The 23,878-nt window shown below is 52.8% G+C and overlaps 1 protein-coding gene across 3 annotated transcripts in view; it reads left to right on the plus strand.

Annotated features, from left to right (window-relative positions):
• The window catches only part of FAIM2 (Fas apoptotic inhibitory molecule 2), a 30,743-nt gene extending 15,890 nt beyond the window's left edge, over positions 1-14,853 (plus strand). Inside the window, exons 11-13 of one of the 3 annotated variants that reach the window (XR_013995510.1) lie at positions 1,105-1,158; positions 11,455-12,052; positions 13,174-14,853. Coding sequence is in view for 1 of the 3 variants with exons in the window: in XM_081082912.1 (XP_080939038.1) it covers positions 1,105-1,158; positions 11,455-11,604 (204 nt within the window). In the remaining 2 variants the exon portion in view is untranslated. Of the gene's footprint in view, positions 1-1,104; positions 1,159-11,454 lie in introns of all 3 variants that reach the window. The other 2 variants (XR_013995511.1, XM_081082912.1) reach the window with 2 other exon arrangements.
• Positions 14,854-23,878: the final 9,025 nt, after the last annotated feature.

A 23,878-nucleotide genomic window follows, 5' to 3' on the forward strand; every position in this document is an offset into this window, starting at 1 on the left:
TAGGACTCCCCAGGGCTCAGTGACCCATTTGGGGAACTAAAGCCTCTGCTGGTGGAAAAGAGGGCAGGTTGAGGGCATCACAGGAGGGGTGTGAGGTTCTGATCCTGGGGACCCAAGAGATGAAGCTAAATTATTGGACCCCCACTGGAGGCTCAGTCTTCTACCCACCCCTGCCCCTCTTGGTACTTGGTCAGCCCCACCCTTTTCTGCCAGGTTGGGAGCAGCATTCCTCACTCCCATTTCCCCAGCCCCCAGCGCTTTGCTCATAGGACAGCTGGATTGGTTCTGGCATTTCCTTGGCTCTTCCCAGGATCCGGTTGACGAAGGGAGGGGCCGGAGCTGGCCTGGGGCCCTCTGTGTATCTAGGATTGGGGGTACAGGGAGGGGCCCCAGAGCTTCAAAGAACCCTTTATTGACCCTGTCAGGCTGCTGGGATGCCTGTGTTTCCAGGAATCTTCTGGGGGACGGCCCCATAGGGGGCACAGCTGATGTGGTACCTCTCATAGGGTTTCCACAGGGCGCCTCTGCGACCTCAGGGGCTGAGACTGGGAAGGAGTGCTGTTCAGCCTCTGCAGGCAACCTCCTCACGCACAGCCGGCGGGAATTCCACATGGACCCCACCTCACCCCTGAGTTCAAGTCTTTGTCCCCTTCCACCCCAGCCCCTTACCAGCACAGGCAGAGCCTGGGAACTCCCCACAGAGAGACAGACGGACTCTGTGCAGGGCAGGGAGGGAGGAGCAGCCCCAGGGCAGCTCCAGGCTGGGAGAATGACAGGCCAGCGGGAAGTCACTCTGGTGCTTCCTGAGCCTGGGGCTGTGCGGAGGGAACAGGAGCAGGTCAGGTTGGGCGCTCCCTGCCGGGCCCTCCAGGATCACTGTTAGCCTGGGGTTCCCCCACCCACCCTGGACACACAGAATCGGGGATCCCTGTTGGGGACCTGGCGTTTCTTAGGAACATCTGGGGAGGGTTGGGGCAGTGAGGGAGGGTCCCACTAGGCAGGTCTGTCCCACATCCTCCATTCTCTGGACTGCGCCTCCTCCCTGCCCCTTTGCCCCACCGCCCCATCTGCCATCGCTAAGCCCACTGTTCATCCGCCCCATAGGTGCCCTGGCTCCACGCAGTGTATGCCGTGCTGGGAGCAGGCGTGTTTACATTGGTAAGTGTGGCTCCCTAGGGGCCCCGCCTTTGATCATCTCCCCAGGCCCTCCACCATCTCTGCCATTCTCATGGTCCTCCCTGAACCTGGATGAAGTATCTGGGGCAGAGCAGGGCTTGGTGCTAAGGTCAAGGAATTCTCTCTGGTCTCCAAGACAGACCAGCTCATCTGGGCAGAGGGGGAAGGAAGGTTGGAACAGCAGGACTGAAGCTTTAGACAGAGCTGGGATGAGGTGCCCCTCACTTCTGGGGAGAACGAGGGCTGCTTATGGGGGTGGGAGAGTGAAGGTCCTGGCTACATGGACTACGTTAGTTGCTCTCCTAGGGTGATCTGGGAAGGCTTCTTGGAGCAGAGGAGATTCTGAGCACCCTGTGAGACGTGCACTTAGGTGGAGCTTGTCCTTGACTGTTCCCACCAAACTGGGAGTGTCGATGACCATGATTGCGATTCTGATAACAATAACAGCTCAAGTTTATTGAGCACGTGCTCCCCTCTCCTCTGAGAGCTCTCTGGGTACACTTCATCCTCACCATAACTCTGTAAAAGAGGTTCTATTGTTATCAAATTAAGGAACCTCAAGCTCAGAGATGTTAAATAACTTGTCCAAGGTCATCCAGCATTCAAGGAAGTGGTCGGGCCAGATTGGGAACTGGATGGTCTGGTTGCAGAGCCCCAACAGCCAGGTGGGGAAGGAGTGGGTGGCTGGAAGCAGATGCCCAGGGGACAGAAGGTGGCCAGGGGCAGACATTCACCTGGAGCAATCCTGTGCGTTGGCCCTTTGCTCAGATGAGCTCCAAGGGTGACTGTGATGGGACTCCAGGATCCACCAGGGGGATAAACTCATGTTGGTGACATCTCCTGGGTGACGGTACCCAAGGTAAACTTCCACTGCCAGCAGGAGCAGTCACCAGACTGTCCTCGCCCTCATTGGAGTGTTCAGCTTAACTCAGTCTGGCCAGGGTTCTGGGCGTAGTCACAGGTCCCAGAGGCTTGTGGGTGATAGACTGGGAAAGCAGAAATGGGGGAGTTGGGGGGTCAGATATGTGAGCAGAGGTTTTGGATAGATTGGCAAAGCAGGACTGGGGGTGTGGTCAGTTCGTTCATTCATCCCCACAGGTCTTCATTGAGCACCTACTGTGTGTGATATGCTGTGTGCCCAGGATGCCGCGGTTAACAGGAAGAGCAGGGTGTGTGGCACAGGGTAGCATTCAGTAAATATCTGTGCAATGAGTAAAGGACCTCCAGGCTCAAAACTTGAGAGCTGGAAGAAACTAAAACAAGATCTAGTGAAATTCCAAGCCCCTCCTTCTACAGATGAGAAAGCTGAACCCTAAAGGAGTTAAGTGATTTGTTCCCGGGTTTCCTGGCAAGATGATGGCATATCAACAAAGTGTGGTTTTGGTCAAGACTAGGGTGACCAACTTATCCAGCTTACCCAGAACGTTCCCAGTTTAAGCACTGACATTCCCACTTCTTGGGGGGCCTCGTAAATCTTGAGCAAACCAGGATGGTTGGTCACCCTACAACACTAACTTCTCTTGGCTCCCGGACCAGCCCTCTCTCCTCCAGGCCGTACATGCTAAAGACAAGTTTAGACTAGGAGGATGGGGTGGGGAATCTGCAAGGAGGAAAGAAAGAGGGAGGGTCACACTGGGAGGAGTGAGCTGCTGGGGCCTCAGAGGGGAGCCAGGCTTTGCCAGAGACAAATGGAAGAAGAGGGGTCAGTGCAGGGCTGGGGGGGGGGGGGGGCGGCGAGCATGATGGGTAGAGTGTAGAGTGGCTTCAAGAGGATCAGGTCACAAGTGTGTCAGCTACATGGGGAAGCTGTTGGTACAAGTAGAGTTGGATGAACATTAATCCGTTAAATTCGTTTACTAATCCCTTGTGTTATTAGAATAATCAGAATAACCCAACCATCTGTTCCACCCTTTACCTTTCAACAAAGCACTTTCACACCTGTTACCTCACTGTGTTTTCACCTCCACCGGGAGAGAGGCATCGCTGATGTTATAAGACCTGGTTTCACGTCTGGAGCCCTGGGTGTTAAAGGGCTGGCACCAAGTCCCAGTGCCAGGAATAGGCAGCTTTAGGACGGGACCCAGGTGTCCTGTGCCCAGGCTGGTGCCATTTCCAGTGCCCTGTGGTCCCCCTCAAAGAAGACAACTTCAAGAAGAAGAAAAGGAGGAGGAGGAGGAGGAGGAGGAAGAGGAGGAGGAGGAGGAGGAGTTGGGGGGAGCTGGGAGGTCTCTCCAGTAACTGCTCCTCCCAGCACCCCCCCGCCCCCCCCCCCCCATCATCAGTAGTATTGCCCTCTCTACCGGATTATTCCCATCAGCCTAGAGACAGGCTCTCTCCTCCCCCGCCCCCCACACACTGCTCCCTACTCCTTGCCCTGCTTTATTTCTCTCCGTAGCGCTTCTCAACCTTTGACAGGTTCAGTATCCTTCTGATTTGTTTGTTTCTCATTTGTCTCCCTCCAGCAGAATGTAAATTCTTCCATGGCAGGGACTGGTGTCTGGTTTGTGCATCGCTGCCTCCCCACCCAGTGCTTAGCGCAGTGTCTGGCACACAGTAGGCGCCCCTTGACGTTGTGGAATGGAGGGGTGTCCGAGAGGCAGGGCTGAGGTGCTGTCGGTGGGGCAAAGGAAGGGGCTGCACAGCTGATTTAAGTGCTGCATCAGTTCAGTGAGTCACGGGAGAGGAGGAACCACAGGACTAATTAATTACCCGTTAATGTCTCCTTGGGAGACAACACACCAAAGGCCCTGATAGGGCTCATCCTTCAGGCTATGTAAACAATGATCAGGAACCTGGTGCCTGAGTCCCCAGCTCCTCGCCCTGCCCTCAGCTGTTGGTCAAAAGGAGGAGGACATACAGCAGGTCCCTGGGTTCCATGGGGTAAAGGAGAGTCGAGGCGGTAGCAGGGGTGGAAATCGCTGGACTCATTCCCTCCCTCCCTCCCCTCAGTTGCAGGTGGACAGAGGCCCTCAGAGGCCCAGCCCCACAAGAACTAAGGTCCCTGGGCCTTTCCATTAACTCCCAACTCAGAAGATCCTTGGCCTCAATCTGACCTCCGTCCAGCTTCAGTTCTGGCCTGTGCAATCTGTGGTCACCTGGCTCCAACCCATCCCCAGAACCAGTGCCCAGCACCCCTGCTCTCTCCAGCTGCCCATCCTGGCATCCCCTACCCTAGTGTGGGGCGTTCTCAGCACCACGTGGGGCCCTCCCTGCACTGCAGCTAGAAAATTAAAGCACTTAGCCCGTCCTGCCTCGCTCGCTGCCTCAGGGAAGATGCTGAGGGAAGGGTGAAGAGAAGTGTCAGAGGAGGTCCAGACCCCCTGTGAGAACCAGCCCCCACCCAGCCTGAGCCTTGGCAAAGTTAAGAGAATCAAATGGGTTTCTCTCCAGGAGATCACGGCCCCTCCCCTTGAAGGACTCTGCCATTCCTGAGGGCAGGGCCACCAGCGGCACTGGGCTGAGACTGGGGGGTTGGGGCCCAGCCTTGAGAGGCAGCCCCTCCTAGGCCTCACCCCATCAGCTTTGGTGCATTCCCAAGAGGCCTTGGGTTTTCTGCCTCACCCCACCCCATCCCCACTGGGCGCCAGACCCTAATGCCAGTAGAAGTGGGTGAGTCAGCCGAAATGTACTAACCCATCCTCCTCTCCCCTCTAGTGCCCTCTCAGGAGCTTTCTGTAGAAGCTCATGGGAAATCAGGCAGGGCAGCTGGAGGGCCGGGCTGGGCTGATGGGCAAGGTGGAGGGGCTGAGACCGGGCAGGAGGGCTAGGCTGGGGAGAGAGGACGGGTGGGGCGAGGGCCTGGCCAACAGGTTTGCAGCTGTGGAACCACGGTGCCTAATTAATTATGCCTCCATGCCCACAGAACTTGGGGCAGGTTGCTCTGCCTCAGTTAGTTCTTCTGTGGGGCCCCCCAAAAGCTATCGAGGGTCTCCCGCCACCTATGTCAGAAGCCAAGCCGGGGGCCTAAGGAAGAAACTCAACAGAGGATGTTAGAAATTAGGTGGTGGGCCTAATGAGCCGAGAGCTCTCTCTGCCTGCCCAGCCTGGCCAGTTTGAGGCCCTCGGGAAACATCCCGGTCCCCGTGCTTCAAGGAAGATGAATGAGAAGCTGTGTGGATAGGCAGGAGGCTGGGAGACAGTTAGGAGGCCCCTGCAGTGTCCTGGCGTCAGGGACAGGGGCAGGGAGAACGTGCGGGTCAGCATCAGATGCCGTGGAGCCGATGGTGCTGGGATATTACCCTTCAGCGTCTGGAAGTTGAGTAGATTCCTCCAGGGCAGGAGGAGGGTGGATTGACAGTAATTGTTCCTTTGGGGGAAAGTCCGCTCAAAGGTGCCCCCCCCCCCCCGCCCCGTCCCCCCCACGCCAGCCTCACCTCAGTTCACTTCCTGGAGTCTCACTTCTCAGGAACCAGACCCAGAGCCCCCTCTCCCAGCCCAGGGGTGGAGGACTGAGGGAGGTGGTGATTCAGAGGCTCCGTGGGGAGCACGGCAGGGGCAGGGTCGGGGCAGGGCAGGGAGGGGAGGAGCCACTGCTCTCACCTGCAGGGGGCATTCTCCAGAGGAGCCAGGAGAGGCACTATCAGAAGGGGCAGGGGAGCCTGTAGCAGGGGAGGAAGCTCCCCAGCTGGCCACTCACTTCCCACCCAAACCACTCAAGGCCTGGCTCGTCTTCTTACCACGATGATGACCTTGGGCAAGTTACCTGACCTGCCTGCCTCAGGCGCCTCATCTTTAACTTGGGGCTAATATGAACTCTCTCACAAGGCTGGGTATGATTGCATATGATGACACGCACAAAGAACACGGTAATTTCTCGTCTCCTGTGGTAGCTTGTACCCTTACTGTAAATGTTAACCTTGCCATCCGGAGCCCTGGATTTGGGAGCCAGGGTACCTGGGGTCAGATCCATTCTCTGCCACATTTTAGCTGTAAGGTCTCTGCGCTTCGTTTTTTAAAATCTATAAAATGCAGATAGTAATAGTACCCGCTCCGTAGGTCGTTGTAACTTTGAATTGATATACGCAAAGCACTTAGAACGTGCCCCGCACATCATCAGTGATCAATAAGTATTACCTGTTAGTAGTAGTCAGTTGCCTAAGGTTAGAGGCAAGATTTGAACCCAGGTCTGTGTGACTTCCCGGTCCGTGTGCTTGAACACTGTATCACACTCCTGCCCTTCCTCATGAGACCACCCTCGGGTTCTCTCACATACTTTGTACACTGCTCCCCTTTTATCCTGGGCCAGGCTTCCTGGCTCACGTGCCTGCCAGACCCTGCTCCCGCAGTGGCCCATCTGGAGATGCATGCCAGGACCCAGGGCTACGTGCAGTTGTCTGTGTCATTAAAATTTTTGACACTGAGGTCAGCGAAGACAAGAGAAGTATGTAACACTGGCCCCAGGCAACTAGTGGGCTCAGCCCCTCTCCTCCCTCACCCTGACCCACATCTCCATCTAGGGCACAAGGCTTAGGGCTCGTTGTTTCTCCCTGAAGGGTCAGTCCCCCAAGCCCAGGCTCTCTCTCTAGCCCAGAAGGGGGTGGCAGGTGGTGGCAGAGCTCGGCTGGGCCCAGCTCTCTACACCCCCCAGGAAGCCTGCAGCGCTCTTGGCCATGAGCTCTTTTTGCACATCTCTTCCCACCTCTTCTGTCCTTACACACACGTGCACACACATATGCACACAACACACACACACACACATACACGCGCGCACTCACGTGTGCCATGCCCCAAGGAGTGTCACATGGTGGAAAGCGTGGGATTTGGGGTCAGGGACTCGAGCTGTCCTCTCAGCTGTGTGAAGTGGGCACATCACTGACGCTCCCTGTGCCTCAGGCTCCTCAGCTACAGACTGCTCGATCATGCGGCACCTGCCCCAGGGGCGCATGCCAAGAGGTCACCAAGCCTTATTTTTTGTAACATTATCCTTTTTAAATTTCCTAACTACATCATATATGAATATGCTTATTCGTATATTCCACTTTTTAAAATCTTAAGTAATATAGGTAATGCAAACATTGTTTTGACCTTGTCCCTCACTGCCTCCCCCAGTGGTAACCACTGTGATCAATATCCTTCCAGGCCTTTCTCTGTGTGTTTTATAGATATTTGCTACATAGGCTCCTATGAGGTTTGTCTGTTATCATAAAAGGGGATCACCTGATACGGATTTTTCTGCAACTTGTCTGTTTCCTATAATAGCATATGTCAGAGATGTTTCTGCCTCAGAGCTGCCGCCCACAGCTCCTTCCACCCGGTCCTCACCGATGGAGCTGGGTGTTTTCAGTGTTTCGCCGTTGGAACCGATGCCGCAGCGGACGGCCTCGGGCGTGCGGCTTTGCGCACTCCTGCTGGCATTTCTGTAGGATGGACACTGTCCATGTGTTATTTTTAATGCTGATTCAAAGCATTGCAACCTCAGCGTTTTGTATTCAGGGCCTGTTTGTTGGTGGCTCTGAGCTGGCCTGTCCCTGGCATGCTCTCTCACAGCCTCACGCCTGGGAGAACAACAGACCTGAGCCTCAGCCCTGGACACAGCAGGGTCAGCCCGAGGGTGTAGCCAGGGGCCCTGGCCAGGTCCAACGCTAGCCAGTTGGGTGGACCAGGAACGCTGGCTTTGGATCCTCTGCCTCTGTGCATGCCCCCTCCCTCCCTGCAAGCCCACTCTACCCCCATCTCCATCAGAATGAGACAGGTCATCTGGCTGCGGCACTAGATCAATGACTGTCAGCAAGCCAGTCACCTGCTCTGAGACTCCTTCCCTCTTACGTAAAATAGTGACAATAACACGCACCTCCTGGGGCAAATTGGGTGAGTGAGATGAGATAAAAGAATAGTGTGTGAAAGGACTTTGCAGACATCAGCCTAATCCTCCTGCCTCTTGCCCATAGCCCACTCGCTCCCCTGGCAGGGTCTTGTCTTCACCTGGCTACCAACTCAGTACCTGCTACCCTTCTAGTGCTTGACCCCTTGTTTAGCTCTCACCTGGGATCGTAGCTGCCAGCTAAGATGTTAACTGTAACCAACATATCTGCTCTCCACCAAGATGTTAGTTATCAATGCTTACTGCCACCCAGGGGGGGTTGTTAGTAGTTAACTTTCCCCTATAATGAATGCTTGCTAATAATATAATCTCTGATGATGTCTTTTGCTCTCATTTGATTATTAGTTCTCTGAAGGCAAGTTCCCTGGAACATAGTAGATGCTCAGTAAATACTGCTGTGCATAAATGAATGAAAAGCCTTCCGTTGCTTCACAGGCATGAGGTTGCAGTGATGGGTGATGCCAGGCAGTGGGGTTGAATTTGGGGCAGGCTATCCCAACATAGATAAGCATCCGTGGCCATAGGCCAATGGCAGGGACAGAAATCATTTCACTCCTCTTTTCTCCAAGAGAAGAGCCAGCTGGCTGCTCTGAGGGGCCTCCTGGGTGAGTGCTCTTTGGAAGGGCCTCCCCCAAACCTGGTCAGGTCCCAGCTTCTAAGTTGAGAGATTTATTTTCATTAGCTCACCCAGGGGTGACCAGGCTCTGGGCATTCAACCAAGCAAGCTACTGATTGATAAGTCAGATCAGCAGTTTATTAACTTCTGCTGGCAGGCGTGATGGCTAAGCAGCTTGTAGCGTTGGAGTTGGCCCTCTCCTTGCATGTTCTCTCTGCAGAGGGAAAATGTTTTGGGGAACGCAAATCAAATTCAGGAGCACAGGATGGAGCGCGATGATTCTAAAGAATAATAATAGTTGGTGCTGTGTACACTGCATACATCTACCCTCAAAACCACACGGTGGTGGGGTCATTACTACCGTCCCGTTTTGTAGATGACGACGCTGAGGTCACGTGGGTGCCGGCTACTGCGGGATGAACCAGCACTCAAACCCAGGTGTTCCAGCTCCAGCCCGGTGCTCGCATATGCCCTTTTCTCAGTGCCACTGGGCTCAGAGAGGCCGCCATACCCTGAACAGGGCCTTCTCGGCCCTGGTGAGGCTCCCCATTTTTCTTCTGTTGAGGCCACACAGCTTCCCTAGTAACATATCTGCCTCCTCGATGAGCCGTGGGAGACGCTGGCAGCTCAGCAGCGGCGTACACATGTTCTCAGGAGAGCACCTCTCCGGCAGATAATCACAATAAAACCACATTAATAGCTACCATTCACTAAGCGCTTACCATGTTTCAGGCGCCGTGCCAGGCGCTTTGCACGCATTATCTTTCTGTCACAACAACCTCAGGAAAGTTGTTTAGCTCTCATCTGTCTTTTTCCGATGTAGACTCACAGGCTCAGAGAGAAATGCCTTGCCCGGGGCCCATCACTAGTGAGTAGCGGAACTAAGACTAGAATCCAGTCAGTCTGATTGTCAAGCCTGCATTCTTTTTTTTTCTTTTTTTTTTTAAATTTTTATTGATTTCAGAGAGGAAGGGAGAGAAAGATTGAAACATCAATGATAAGAGAGAATCATTGACTGGCTGTCTCCTACACGCCCCCAACAGGGGATGGAGCATGTGCCCTTGACCGGAATCAAGCCCAGGACCCTTCAGTCTGCAGTCTGAAGCTCTATCCACTGAGCCAAACCAGCTAGGGCTCAAGCCTGCATTCTTAACCAACCCCCACTCCACCCCTCCAAGTCCCACTTGCTGGACTTGCTCCCTGTTGGAGCCTCTGCCCCCTGTGCCCTGGGGTCATTGGCACTGAGGCGGGGTCCACTCAGGCTTCCATGGGGCTGCACCTAAAGCAGCTCCAAGGAGCCTGGGCCCTAGAGTCAGGGAGTCAGTGTCTGGGGTGAAGGAAATGGAGCTGGGCCCCAGTTTCCAGGGTAAAGTGTAAGCTGGCCCTTCCCTCCGTCTCCTTTCCTCCTGCTCCTCCCATACTGAATTTCCTCACCCATCACACCATGCCTTCTCAGTCTAGCAAACTCCTAGTCGTCCTTCAAAGCCCAGGTTAAGTGTCACCTCTCCTGGGACACCTTCCTCCTACCCAATCAGCCCTAATGATGGCATTACTGGGTTTTATTGTACTCATCTCAGCCTCACCACTAAGCCGTGAGCCCCCCGAAGGCAGGCATTTGTGCTCCCCATCGGCTGCAGCTCTCAGCACGTCGCTGGCACCCGCCCTGGCCCTATGCATATGTATCGTATAATGAATGTTTCAGAGAGTCCAAGGAATACAGGGCCATGCACAAGTGACGGAAGAGTCGGGCACAGCCCAGTTAACAAGAATGTGCATCGATTTAAAGAATTCCAATCCCATGTGGATCAGTGGTTCATAACCTTGGAGACACTGGTGGAACTTTTTGGCTTCTTTCTCCCAGAAAAGTACAGCCTGCCTGTCAGATTTCATATGGTGCTACTTGAGGGGTTCTGCTCCGTATGCAGGGGCCCCAGAGAAAAGCTGTTTGGAGGGGTCAGTGTAGACAGTGGGAAGGCCTGGTAGGGAGCAGCAGGGTGGCCAAGAGGAGCCATCTCTAAGGGAATAGCTATTCATAGTCCAGTCGGCCAAAAAGGCGCCGGGGTGCGGGGGCGGGGGGGGGGGGGGGGAGGGCTCCTATTTCCTGGCAGGAGGCACAAACCCCAGTGCGGTCTGCATGCAGCAGAGCTCAATGGTTCAGCACGGGGGCAGTGGAGGAGGCCTGCTCAGGTTCAGATCCTGGCTTTGCCATTTCCTAATTGTGTACTTAGCATCTCTGGGCTGTGGTTTTCTCTGGGGGGAATGGAACCCCTACTCAGTAGGGATATTATTAGGACTAAGCAGGCTAAGGTCTGGAAAACACCTCATAAATTTCCATTCCCTGCTCGCTATTACTTGAAGCATTCATTTGTCTTCTAAGAGCAGGGCCCTGGGGGAATGGCAAGAAGACTAGGACTCAGCTTGAAGGTCCCTCAAGGCCCCCTCCTCCAGGAAGCCTTCCCTGGCTTCCTGCCACACCCACACGGGGCCAGGTTCCTGTGATCGGCACCGGGTGCTTTGGTTTCACTCATGCTAACACCTACTTCCCACTAGACTTGAAGCTCTATGAGGCAAGGGGTCTTGTCTGTGTTGTTCTTTACTGTATGCCTGTGCCTGGCACATAGTAGGTGTTCAGTTAGTAGGTGTTAAATCAGGGACTAAGGTGTTGGGCAAGTTCCAGGTTCTGGGAGAGTTCCAGATTCTGGGCTGGAAGCTCACTGAGCAGTCAGGCAACAAGCGATAGTAACAAAATCAGGGGTGGGCCTGGGTGGGGACACTGGGCCCCCTGGTCAGTGTCACAGTGACTGAACCTTCTGACTTCTCCTCTCTCTTCCCCTTCCCTCAGTTTCTGGCATTTGACACGCAGTTGCTGATGGGTAACCGACGCCACACGCTGAGCCCCGAGGAGTATGTTTTTGGAGCCCTCAACATTTACCTAGACATCATCTACATCTTCACCTTCTTCCTCCAGATTTTTGGCACCAGCCGGGAATGAGGAGCTCCTCCCACCACCTCTCCCTTCAGAGAATGCTCCCTCGCTGGCCCTCTGACCCTCCCTGTGCTCCTGTAAGCCCAGATATAAACCAGCTGCCAGCCCGGCCTGTGGCCAGCCTGCTCACTCCCTCGCCTACCCCTCATCCTCACCCTCTGTAGCTGTATCCAGCCCTGAGGGGCCCTGCAGAACCAAGGTCACCCATGCCCTGTGCCGCCCTTCCCCCCCAGTTACATCTCCCAGACTGAGACAGTCCAGGCTGGAGGCTCCTCTGGGTTTGAGGACCCAAGGGACAAGGGAGAGGAGAGAGCAGGATTTCAGAGGGAAAGAGACCCTAGGAAGCCTGGCTGAGGGCTGCACCCCACGAAGATTCCTCCTAAAGCTGCCACGGCGTTGTGACCGTGGGGCACACTGTCCTGCGTCCTGGACACCCTCCTCTCTCTCTTTCCAGGTCAGGCTTTGTAAGGAAGGGGGTCGGGGCATGGCTGGGAGATGAGGTGAGGGTGCTCTGCGGGGTGGTGGAGGGGAGGTGGGTAGGCAGGATGGCTGTCCCAGGCTGCGCATCTTCTCTCAGCTCTGAGACTAAGGGCTTGTTCTAGGGACTGGAGCCCTGGGGCCAAGAGCACCCAGAAAGGCATAGGAAGGCAGTGCCATCTACCTCCTGGGTCATGACAGAGCAGTTGGGGTGGGAGGTGGGAGCAGGAGGCCCTGCTCCGAAGTGGACCCCAAGGGAGGTGGGCGCAGGGCAGCCAACTGGGAGGTCTGGGCTCTGCAGTCCTGCCAGGTCACCCCGACCTGCACCCACCCGGGAGGCCTGTGGGCTGGCAGGACTGAGACCTATTCCTCTCACCCTCTTCTCTGGGCCCCCAGGATGCTCCCACAGGCCTGGGGCGAGTGCTGTGCCCTAGAGGACTGGATGTTCTGAGGGAGGGAGGGTCATCCCCATCTGACCAGCCCCATCTGAGCCAGCCCCATCTGAGCCAGCCCCATCTGGAGGGAATCCGACCCTGCCCCCAGCCCTTCCACAGGGCCTTTCCACACATCCCATTTCTTAAACCCTCCCCCATATCACACCATTTGCTGGCTTACCCCTAGCCAGGCCTCCAGAGGCCTCGGTTGGTTGTGCCTATGTCCCTTTCCCTAGCTTCTCTGGCCACTCAGCACAGAGTCCCTAAGCCCCCTCACTCCTTATCTCCTCATCTCCCTAATTTGGAAATGATCCAGCCAGGGCCAGTCCCACGTGATGAAGCCTGGGCTCCTTATCAGCCTCTAGGCGGCTGAGATCTCGGGCAGGGAATGCGTCAGCCACCCAGCCCCCTGCAGGCCCTGTTGGGGAGGGGACCAGGGGGCCACGCCTGGGGGAAGCGTGCAGCCAGTGCAGCCAGCACGTGCAAGCAGCCAACCCTAGGCCAGTGGAAAGTTACTGGGTGGGGTCAGGGAGGTTCAGAGTGGATTCCTCTCCCTCTAGATACCTCTTACCCCTGTCTGAGGGGCCTGTTTGCCCATGGGGAGGATGACTACGTATGCTGTCTGTGTTCCCAACCCCTCCCTCCCCACCCTTCCTATTTTCAGCTTTCAAGAAATATTGCAGAAGTTTTATTGCACCTTGGGTATTTGAAGGAATAAGGAACCAAGAAATGATGGTGGTGTTTGTGGGTGAGATAAAGGCAATCGTGAGCATGGGTGAGATGCCTACTGTGTGTTGTCCTAAATTAATCCATTTCAGCCATCCTACACAGGTGGTTTTTCATCCGTTCCCATGGCAGAGGTGATCAAGGGGTTTGGAAATGAGCCCAGGGTAGTATAGCTAACAGACTGGGTGGGGCTGCAATGAGGTTGCATGGTGGTCAGGCCCTGGGCGTTGCTAGGGATTTGTCATCCTTGGTGCCAACCCTGGCCTTCCATCTCCCCTCCCACTGCTACTACTAGTTTTCCACTCCATGGTCTCCACCTTCTGGACACACACTCGGAGGCCGGGTTCTGGTGCTGGTTCCCAGCCTCACTGCCCCATGGCGTCAGGCGAGTGTTTCTTGCTCTCTGTGATTCACAACTGCTATCAGCAAGAAGTAGGACCATGACCAGGGTGGCACAGGGGAGGCACCAGAACACATATTTCCACTAATACCCTCATCCAGTTGCCCCTTCGTTCCTCTCCTAATCTCTTGCCCTGGTTCTGAGGGGTCAGAATTCCCCTCTTAGCCCTGCCACTCTCTGGCTAGGCCTTGGTCTTGCTTCTCAGAATCCCTTCCCCAAGCCCTTCTCTTCCCAGGACAGTTTATACAGAAGCTTATCTGAGGCTGAGCTCCAAGAGCGGGGCAGAGGGGAGGAGGGGAAGCCCGTGATGAAGGGGCAGCTGAGAGCACACTGAGCTGGCCGCAGAGAGTTCCACCTCCATCCAAGCCCTGAGGAGCCCCAGGAACACCCGGGTGGGACTTGGAAGGAGGAAGGGCAGGGGAGCAGGAATGCAGGATTAATGGAAACCTGAGAAACCTAAGATGGGCAGGTGTCACAAGCTGCCGAGGAGGAGGAGACCGGCTGGCCCCTCACATTTTTGGCAGGGGTGGGACTGGGTCCGGGAAGGGGTAGGTTGGGTTTCATAAAGCTAGAAGCAGCCAGGAATCTGACCATCTGTGATGTGAGGTCAGAGGTCTCCTGCTGAGGGGAGGACAGACCAAGAGATCCGCTCTGGAGTGTGCAGATTGGGGACTTCCACACTGATTCCCAGGTGCGTGCTTGCCTCCTCCTGTACCGCCTGGGGAAGCCCCGGGAATCTTGGCTCTTCCATCCTCTGCGCTTCCTTCCAGGGGAGTCAGGATCCGACAGACGCCCTTACCCCAAAATGCTCCGTCTCCCTCCCTGGCCACCTGAACAAGTCCCAAGGCTCTCAGCTCTCCAGCGGGGCTGGGCTGGGCTGTCACACCAGCACTTTGCTGCCCCTTGGTGGCCGCCTGAGGAAAAGCAGGGCCTGGGTCTGTGCGAGAAGCTGGGGGCCCTACGGCAGGAGTTGCGGGCAGGCTTCCATTCCTGGCTCTCCTCTGACCTCCCCAACCGCTCATCAGCCTCCAGCTTTCCCTGTAGTCCAGCCATTGTCGCACCTCCCGGACACTGCTTACCTGTCTGCTGTAAACCGCTGTGCGCCGCCCCACCCTGGAGCTTCCTCCCAGCGTCTGCGGACAGACACACATCCTCAGCTATCCTTCCCGGTCCGTCCGTGACTGAGGGGAGATAAGAATAAAAGTAATGTGACACTCACGCTGTTTCCTTCGCCTGCCTTTTGCTTGTCGCTTCGCATGGCTCAGGGAGTCTGTGTGTGAGGTTCAGCTGGTTTTGGGGTGAAAGATCCACACCAGAGCTGCTTCTCCCAGTGCATTTAAGTGTGAATCAACTCTCCTCCCCGTTTATGTGGAAAAGGGGCACTGGCCCCCCTTTGAAGAGACTCTTGGGATCCCAGAGTTGGAAGGAATCCCAGAGAGCTGGCACCTGACCTATGGCAGTTCTACTGGAAGCTCCTCCCAGTGGGGCGCCTCCCAGGGGAGCCTGCTCCATTGTGCACAGCTTCTTAGAAGATTATTATTTTGACCCAAAATTTGTTTCTCTAGAACAGGGGTGGGGAACCTTTTTTTTCTATCAAGGGCCATTGGGATGTTTATAAGATCATTTGCAGGCCATACAAAATTATCGACTTAAAAATTAGCCTGCTATAATTGGTGAAACATTTAATTAACTCGCCCCTACTGCCTTGGCAGAGCCAAACCAAATGATTTCATGGGCCTTATATGGCCCACGGGCCGGGCGTTCCCCACCCCTGCTCTAGAGGGAAAGCCTGTTGTACCTGGAACCTGGAAGGATCCTCCAGAGAAGCAGCTTAGTCACCTCTCCTGTGAAGCTTTTCTCAGTCCCTCCCCAGCTGTCCTGGCCACTCCAACCTCGGAGCCCCCTGCCCTGTGCCACTCTCGCTGGGTCTTAACTGCTACTCCTGCCTCCTTCAATGAAACTTGAGCTCCTTGAAGGCATGAACTGTCTCTTGTTTACCCTTGAATTCACAGGATTTGTGGTACAGTCTTAATAAACAAGTTTTGAATGAATGGAGGAATGAATGAATGAATGAATGAATGAATCCACTCCAACCCTTTTATTGTACCTAAAAGGGAACTAAGGGGAGGAAAATACTGTTACTTATCCAAGTTTGTACACAAGTTAGTGACTGGGAGCAGGATTAGAAGGCACATGGAGGGATGATTATGCTACCAAGTTCTTTTGAAGAACTTGTTTCCAGGGGTGGGGTGTGAGAGGGGGACACTTCACAGTGGAGCAGTGGGAGACATTATCCTCACTTTGAAGAGAGAATAAATAACACTTATTAAGCACCCACTGTGTACAAAGCACTTCCAAAGGCAGCGAGAGATAGGGGAGGGAGAAAGCACGATTGCAGGAGGGAAGGCACACACAGCAGCTCGAGACCACGTCCCCAGGAAAAGCTCTTTAAAGTCGCCCCGGCAGGGCAGCAAGTGCTGAGATGTGAAAGGGGACCCTCTGGATCAGGGCCTGAAGTGGATGAAAGGCTGAGGGGCCGGACTGGTGGACAGGACGGGATGGCAGTCCAAATTAGCTGGGGTGGGGGGGTTGGTAACGCTGGCTCCCTCGCCTCCCCTGCCTCCAGCCCTTCGGCCTCACTGTATCTGTCTTCTACCCATTTCTGTCTTCATTAGCTTCCTAGGGCTGTTGTAACAAATTACCACAGCGGGGTGAGCTATAAAAGCAAGTTACTCTCCCACAGTTGTGGAGGCAGAAAGCCTGAAACGAAGGAGTCAGTAGGGCTGGTTCCTTCGGAAGGCTCTAGGGAGAATCGTTCCCTGCCTCCCTCCTGGCTTGTGGCGGCTGCTGGCTACCCTTCGTGTTCCTTGGCTTGGGGCTGCCCTCGAACATCTGCCTCCATCTTCACACGGCCTTTTCCTCTGGGTCTCCCTGTGTTGTTGTTTTTGTTATGGTTGTTGTTGTTCTGAATACATTTTTTTATTGGCCCTAGTGGGTTTGGCTCACTGGATAGAGCATTGGCCTGTGGACTGAAGGGTCTCAGGTTCAATTCCGGTCAAGGGCACATGCCTGGGTTGCAGGCTCAATCACCAGTAGGGGGCATGCAGGAGGCAGACGATCAATATTCTCTCTCTTCAGTGATGTTTCTCTCTCTCTCTCTCTCTCTCTCTCTCTCTCTCTCTCTCTCTCCCTTCCTCTCTGAAATCAATAAAAATATTTTTAAAAATAAATAGAGGGAGAAAGAGATAGAGGGGGGAAAAATTTAATGATCAGCTGCCTCCTGCACGCCCTACTCTGGGGCCTCCTTGTGAATCAAACCGTGACCTCCTGGCTCAGAGGTCGACGCTCAACCACGGAGCCATACTGGCCGGGCTGGGTCTGTCTGTTTCGAATCTGTTTCCTTTCTTTTGTGAGGATACCCGTCATTGGATTTAAGGCCCACTGTAAATCCAGGATGATGAACTCTTCTTAAGATCCTTCATTACATCTGCAAAGACCTTATTTCCCAAAAAGTTCATATACACAGGTACCAGGGGTTAGGACTTAGACATATTGGGGGCGGGGGGGGGGGGCACTGTTCAACCCACTATGCTATCCACAATTTTGAGTGGTTACCTCTGTGTACATTTCCCTCCCCTCACCCCTAGGGGTCTTCACACCAAGAGAGAATAAATAATATTTATTATTCCATACCCATCCCCAGGCTCCCAGGGGAGGCTAGAGAAATCCCAGAGCTGAGCTGACCCAATCCAGCTCGCACATGCCATCTGCTGGATCGTGCCCTTTCCCCCACACAACACAGGTGCATAAGGAACTTTCTTCCCAGCCTACTATCCCCACCCCCTATCCAAGGGCTCTGATTTCTTTATGGGGAAAACCCAGCCAAAAGGAGTGAGCCCCACCCTGTCCTTTAATAGCTCTATGCCCCTTTGCTAGCTCCTTTTTCTCCATGCTAGGGAGGCCATGTGTAGGTGTTCTAGCCAAGAGACCCTGCTCCGGGCAGTCTTCCAGCCATGCCCACCAAGTGGCATCCATGCCAGGGAATAAGCCATTTTTGTAGTAGATTCTCAAACTTTACCTATTTCATCCCCTAGCCATTTGAATCTTCCCCGTCGGGGCGCAAAACCTCATAGAGCATGGACAAGCCATCCCTTATGTGCCCTGTCCAAATTCCTAATCCGCAGGCTCTGTGAGCATAATAAAATGGTTGTTGTTTTATGCCAGTAGGAGATGTGGAAAGGGAAGGCCTCTGGATCATTCTGTTAAACAGTATTTTGCTATGCAGCTACAGATAAGTGGAACAGAATTTGGTATCTGGCAGGGAGGCACGGCCATACAAACTTAGAGCATATGGCATTGGTTTTGGGACGAGGGGGTAGGAGATGCCTGAGAAGCCTCAGAGATACTGTCAGGGAAAGCTGGAAGGGCCTCGAAGAGACTTCAGGTGACAGTTCAAAGGAAAGTTGAGGAAAATGCAATAGGAACTTGGAGGAACAGGAATTCTTGTTACGCAGCAGGAGAAAATTTAGCAAAGCTCTTATCTACACTAATGTAAAAAGGAGCAAAAGTACCTAATGAAGTGATGGAGCTGGCTAAGAAGATTTTCAGGTAGAATGTCAACTGGCTTATTTTGGCTTGGTACCATAAGAAACAGATAGTGAGGGAAAAACTAAAGAAAAAATTCTTTTGTTTTTAGTTAGAATTTGGAGGAGATGTAAAAATCCCATGACAGTCTTTCCAGCCAGTAAAGAATTTTCAAAGTAATAAAGGCCTCAGGGAAAAAATGAAATCCAGGGTACAGTGGGCGGGGGGGGGGGGGGGGCGGAGGTTCTTCTGGTAAAGACAAAGGCAAAGGTGTGATTGTAAAGCCCTTTGTTCATACCTCAGAAAGGTCAAAGATGAATCTAAGATTTCAGACAGACAGAAGTACTCCTAATCACCTAAAAGGCAATGTTGCAGAGCCATTCTGTTAAACAAGAGGGCTTCTATAAAGATACTAGGGGCCTGGTGCACGAATTTGTGCATGGGTAGGGTCCCTAAGCCTGGCTGGCAATCAGGGCCAATCAGGGCCAGGCCATTTGGGGCCTGCCAGCCAGGGGGAGGGATGCAGGGAGGGGACCACGGGAGGTTGGCTGTGGGAGTGCACTGATCACCAGGGGGCAGCTCCTGCATTGAGCGTCTGTCCCCTGGTGGTCAGTATGCATCATAGCAACTGATCTACTGGTTGTTCCAGTCGTTCTGGTCATTCGGGTCATTTGATTGTAATGGTTGCTTAGGCTTTTATATATATACTCGGGGGGGGGGGCGGAGAGGGGTCCCTCAGCCCGGCCTGTGCCCTCTCGCAGTCTGGGACCCCTCAGGGGATGACCACCTGCTGGCTTAGGCCCACTCCCCAGGGGAGTGGGCCTATGATGGCAATCAGACATCCCTCTGGCATCCCGGCAGCCCTTGGGGGATGCCCACTTGCCAGCAGGGAGCAGGCCTAAACTGCAGTCGGACATCCTTAGCACTGCTGAGGAGGCAGGAGAGGCTCCCACCACCACTGCTGTACTGGCAGCCATCAGCCTGGCTTGTGGCTGAGCAGAGCTCCTCCCATGTGAGAGCACCCTGACCACCAGAGGGCAGTTCCTGCATTGAGCGTCTGCCCCCTGGTGGTCAGTGTGTGTCATAGTGACCAGTCATTTTCAGTCCTTCTGCTGTTAGGGTCAGTTTGCATATTACCCTTTTACTATATAGGATAGAGGCCTGGTGCACAGGTGGGGGCTGGCTGGTTTGCCCTGAAGGGTGTCCCGGATCAGGGTGGGGGTCCCACTTGGGTGCCTGGCCAGCCTGGATGAGGGGATGATGGCTGTTTGCAGCTGGTCACACCCCCTTCAGGATGGGGGGCCCCACTGGGGTACCTGGCCAGTCTGGATGAGGGGCTGAGGGCTGTTTTCAGGCTGGCAGGTGACTGAAGCTCCCACCCTCTCCTTTTTTACTTTTTTTTTATTCTGGGATTTATTTACCTTCTATGGCTGTCACTGGAACTGAGAGCCGGCTTTAGCTCTGAGGCGCGGCTCAAGCTCTGAGACCTTGGCTGCTGAAAGCAGGTATCTAGGTTTCTTTGGCTTCTATAATTGAAACACTGTTGCAGCTCCAGCTCTGAGGCCCGGCTGGCTGAAAGCAGGTTTCTGGGTTTGTTTAGCTTCTATAATTGCAACATTGTTTCTTAGAGTGCAGCTCAGAGGCCGGCAGTGGCAGGCAGGGAACCTTGGCTTCCTCCATCACTGGAGCAAGCAAGCCTCCTGTTCACTTCAGCTGCCTGGCTGCCGGCCGCCATCTTGGTTGGCAGTTAATTTGCATATCGCCCTGATTAGCCAATGGGAAGCGTGTCGGAGGTACGGTTAATTACCATGTTTCTCTATTATTAGATAGGACTAGAGGCCCGGTGCACAAAAATTTGTGGACTTGGCGGCGGGGGTGGGGGGGTTGGGTCTCTCAGCCTGGCCTGTGCCCTCTTGTAGTCTGGGACCACTTGGGGGATGACCACTTGCTGGCTTAAGCCCACTCCCCGGGGGATTGGGCCTAAGATGGCAATCAGACATCCCTCTGGCAGCCCAGGAGCCCTCGAGGGATGTCCACTTGCCAGCGGGGAGCAGGCTTAAGCTGCAGTCAGACATCCTTAGCGCTGCTGAGGAGGCGGGAGAGGCTCCCACCACTACCGCTGTACTGGCAGCCATCAGCCTGGCTTGTGGCTGAGCAGAGCTCCCCCTGTGGGAGTGCACTGATCACTAGGGGGCAGCTCCTGCATTAAGCGTCTGCCCCCTGGTGATCAGTGTGTGTCATAGTGACCAGTCATTCCCAGTTGTTCTGCTGTTAGGGTCAGTTTGCATATTACCCTTTTATTATATAGGATAGAGGCCTGGTGCATGGGTGGGGGCCGGCTGGTTTGCCCTGAAGGGTGTCCTGGATCAGGGTGGGGGTCCCGCTGGGGTGCCTGGCCAGCCTGGGTGAGGGGCTGATGGCTGTTTGCAGGCTGGTCAAGCCCCCCCCCAGTGGGAACCCTCACCCCATGGAGGTTTGGCCAGCCTGGGTGAGGGGCTGATGGCTGTTTTCAGGCTGGCCACACCCCCTTTAAGGTGTGGGGTCCCCACTCGGGTGCCTGGCCAGTCTGGGTGAGGGGCTGAGGGCCGTTTTCAGGCTGGCCAAGCCTCCCGGCGACGGAAGCTCCCAGCCTCTCCTTTTTCTCTCTTTTTTTTTATTCTGGGATTTATTTACCTTCTATAATTGAAACTTTGTAGCCTTGAGAGGAGCTCAGAGCCAGCCAGGGCGGACGGGAGGGAAGCTTGGCTTCCTCCATCACCAGGGGCCTAAGCCTCCTGCTTGCTCCAGTTCCGTGGCCACACCAGCTGAAAACAGGTATCTGGGGTTTATTTACCTTCTATAATTGAAACTTTGTTACTTTTAGTGGAGCTCAGAGCTGGTGTGGCAGACGGGAAGCTTGGCTTCCTCCATCATTGGGGCAACCAGGCCTCCTGCTTGCTCCAGTTCCATGGCTGCCGGCCGCAATCTTGGTTGGGTTAATTTACATACAGTCGCTCTGATTGGCTGGTGGTCATGGCTTAAGGTGTAGCAAAGGTATGGTCAATTTGCATGTTTGTCTTTTATTAGTGTAGATAGATTACCCCTCAGCAGCTAGCTACACTGGGAGTCCCAGATAGAGAAGTCCTTGTGTTAAAGAGATTTATATGTGTGACTTTTGTCTAATGGAGTACTCCCCAAAACATCATAGAAAAATCGCAGAGTTTTCAAGACAGTTGTATTGGTAGAAGCACCACAAGCTCAAACTAAAAGGGACAGAAACAGTGCAAAATGAAGAGGCTTTTGGACTCCTGAACTTCTATGAGTATAAGCAGGCTGAGAAAACTACTCATAGGCAAGATGGGCTAGTTCAGGGGTGGGCAAACTTTTTGACTCGAGGGCCACAATGGGTTCTTAAACTGGACCGGAGGGCCGGAACAAAAGCATGGATGGAGTGTTTGTGTGAACTAATATAAATTCAAAGTAAACATCATTACATAAAAGGGTACAGTCTTTTTATTTTTTAGTTTTATTCATTTCAAACGGGCCGGATCCAGCCCGCAGGCCATAGTTTGCCCACGGCTGGGCTAGTTCCTATGGGGAGAAAAAGATGACTCAGAGGCAAAACCAGAGAGTGGAGTTAAGAGCCACAGAGAATCATTGCCAGGAAGCAATATTGGACCAATATTGGGTCAAGGAACTGGCAACATGTGCCCAGCTGGAGTTCGAATTGCTCTAACCAGTGCTTGCTGTGGGCTCTCATTTTCTCCCTTTTGAACCAGAACCTCTATTGTAGTTGTCTAGGTGTGTGTGGGGTGGGGGAGTGGGAGTAAATAACTTGTCTGTCTACTTCTGAAGTCTTTAGATTGAGAACAGCCATGGAACTAAACCTGAAGAGCCTCAAACGCACAGACTTGGTTTAGATGTAATTCTGGACTTCAAGCCTGAGCCTGATGTTATAATGGAGCCTTGGGAAGAAGTTGAATATATTTTGCATGAGACCAGAGAATAGAAGGAAGCAGTTTAAAATAATGGCCACAAGTTCTTTGACCAATGGGACATGCTGAAAGTGCTGTTGTGTGAGTTCCAAGAGTTCTCTGGCCTAGCAATTCCAGCAGAATTCCTAGTTGACCCTGATTGGTCCTCCTTGGTTCAGCAACTCTCCACTGGACCAATCACTATGGTACTGGTGTAGGATGCATTGATTGACTACTAGACCTAGGTCATATATTCACCCTGGAGTCACATTCATTCACGAGAACAAGGGAGGTGAGGGGTATTTCTCCAAAGGAAAATCAGAATATGGTTCTCAGAAAAAGTTGAATGTTAAGCAGGCAAAAACAACACATGTCTACCACCATAAGACAGAGGCCCTGTCCTCAAGGAATTCAGCATAGTATTATGGAGATGACAGGGAAGTAACTGTAATGTGGTAAGTGCCATGCTAGTATAGTTAGATGGGACCCTTTAATACAGTTCCTCATGTTGTGGTGACCCCCAACCATAAAATTATTTTCATTGCTACTTCATAACTGTAATTTTGCTACTGTTATGAATCGTAATGTAAATATCTGATATGCAGGATGTATTTTCATTGTTACAAATTGAACATAACTAAAGCATAGTGATTAATCACAAAAACAATATGTGATTATATATGTGTTTTCTGATGGTCTTAGGCAACCCCTGTGAAAAGGTGGTTCGACCCCCAAAGGGGTCGCAACTCACAGGTTGAGAACTGCTGTACTAGATAATAGATACTTATCCTACGTAAATAACTGGACAAATACCAAAAGAATATAAGAATGTCCTTTGACATAGACATGAGTATTAAACAATAAGGGACTATTTAAGGAATATTGGTATGTTTATTCTATGAAATACTAAGTGGCCATTAAAAATGATGATATGGCTGAAACCGGTTTGGCTCAGTGGATAGAGCGTCGGCCTGCGGACTGAAAGGTCCCGGGTTCGATTCCGGTCAAGGGCATGTACCTGGGTTGCAGGCACATCACCAGTGGGAGATGTGCAAGAGGCAGCTGGTCGATGTTTCTCTCTCATCGATGTTTCTAGCTCTCTATCTCTCTCCCTTCCTCTCTGTAAAAAATCAATAAAATATATTTAAAAAAATGATGATATGGATAAATATTTAGAGTCACAATCTTGTATATTAAATTAAAATGCAAATTACAAAGCATGTAGATTATAATCACATTTTTTAATTTTGTAAATGTATTTATGGCTCTTCCTTAAGTAAAATGCCAACTAATAAATATAGAAACAATGATAGAATTAGAAATTTAAAATTTTGCTATAATCAAAGAAATTGATTCAGGCAAGAATCAATGAATGCCTAACTTATAGGTGAAAGTTTGATAAGGAACAAAATGTTTATTAGTTCCACCTTATCACCACACACATTACTTTTTTCTGTTCTTTTAAACAGTTTTATTGAAATTAATAATTCACCCATTTCAAATACACAATTCAATGTTGTTGTCTTTAGTATATTCAGGGGGCTGTACAACCACCATTGTTAATTTGTAGAAAACTTTTGCCCCTTCCCTCCATTGGCAGTCAGTTCCCAATCCTTCCTTCCCCATACCCCTTGACAATCATTAATCTACTTCCTATCTCTAGGAATTTGCCTATTCTGGACGTTTCATATAAATAGAATAATACA

The sequence above is a fragment of the Myotis nattereri genome, assembly GCF_964212035.1.
Source record: "Myotis nattereri genome assembly, chromosome: 2".
NCBI classification, from domain to species: Eukaryota; Metazoa; Chordata; class Mammalia; order Chiroptera; family Vespertilionidae; genus Myotis; species Myotis nattereri.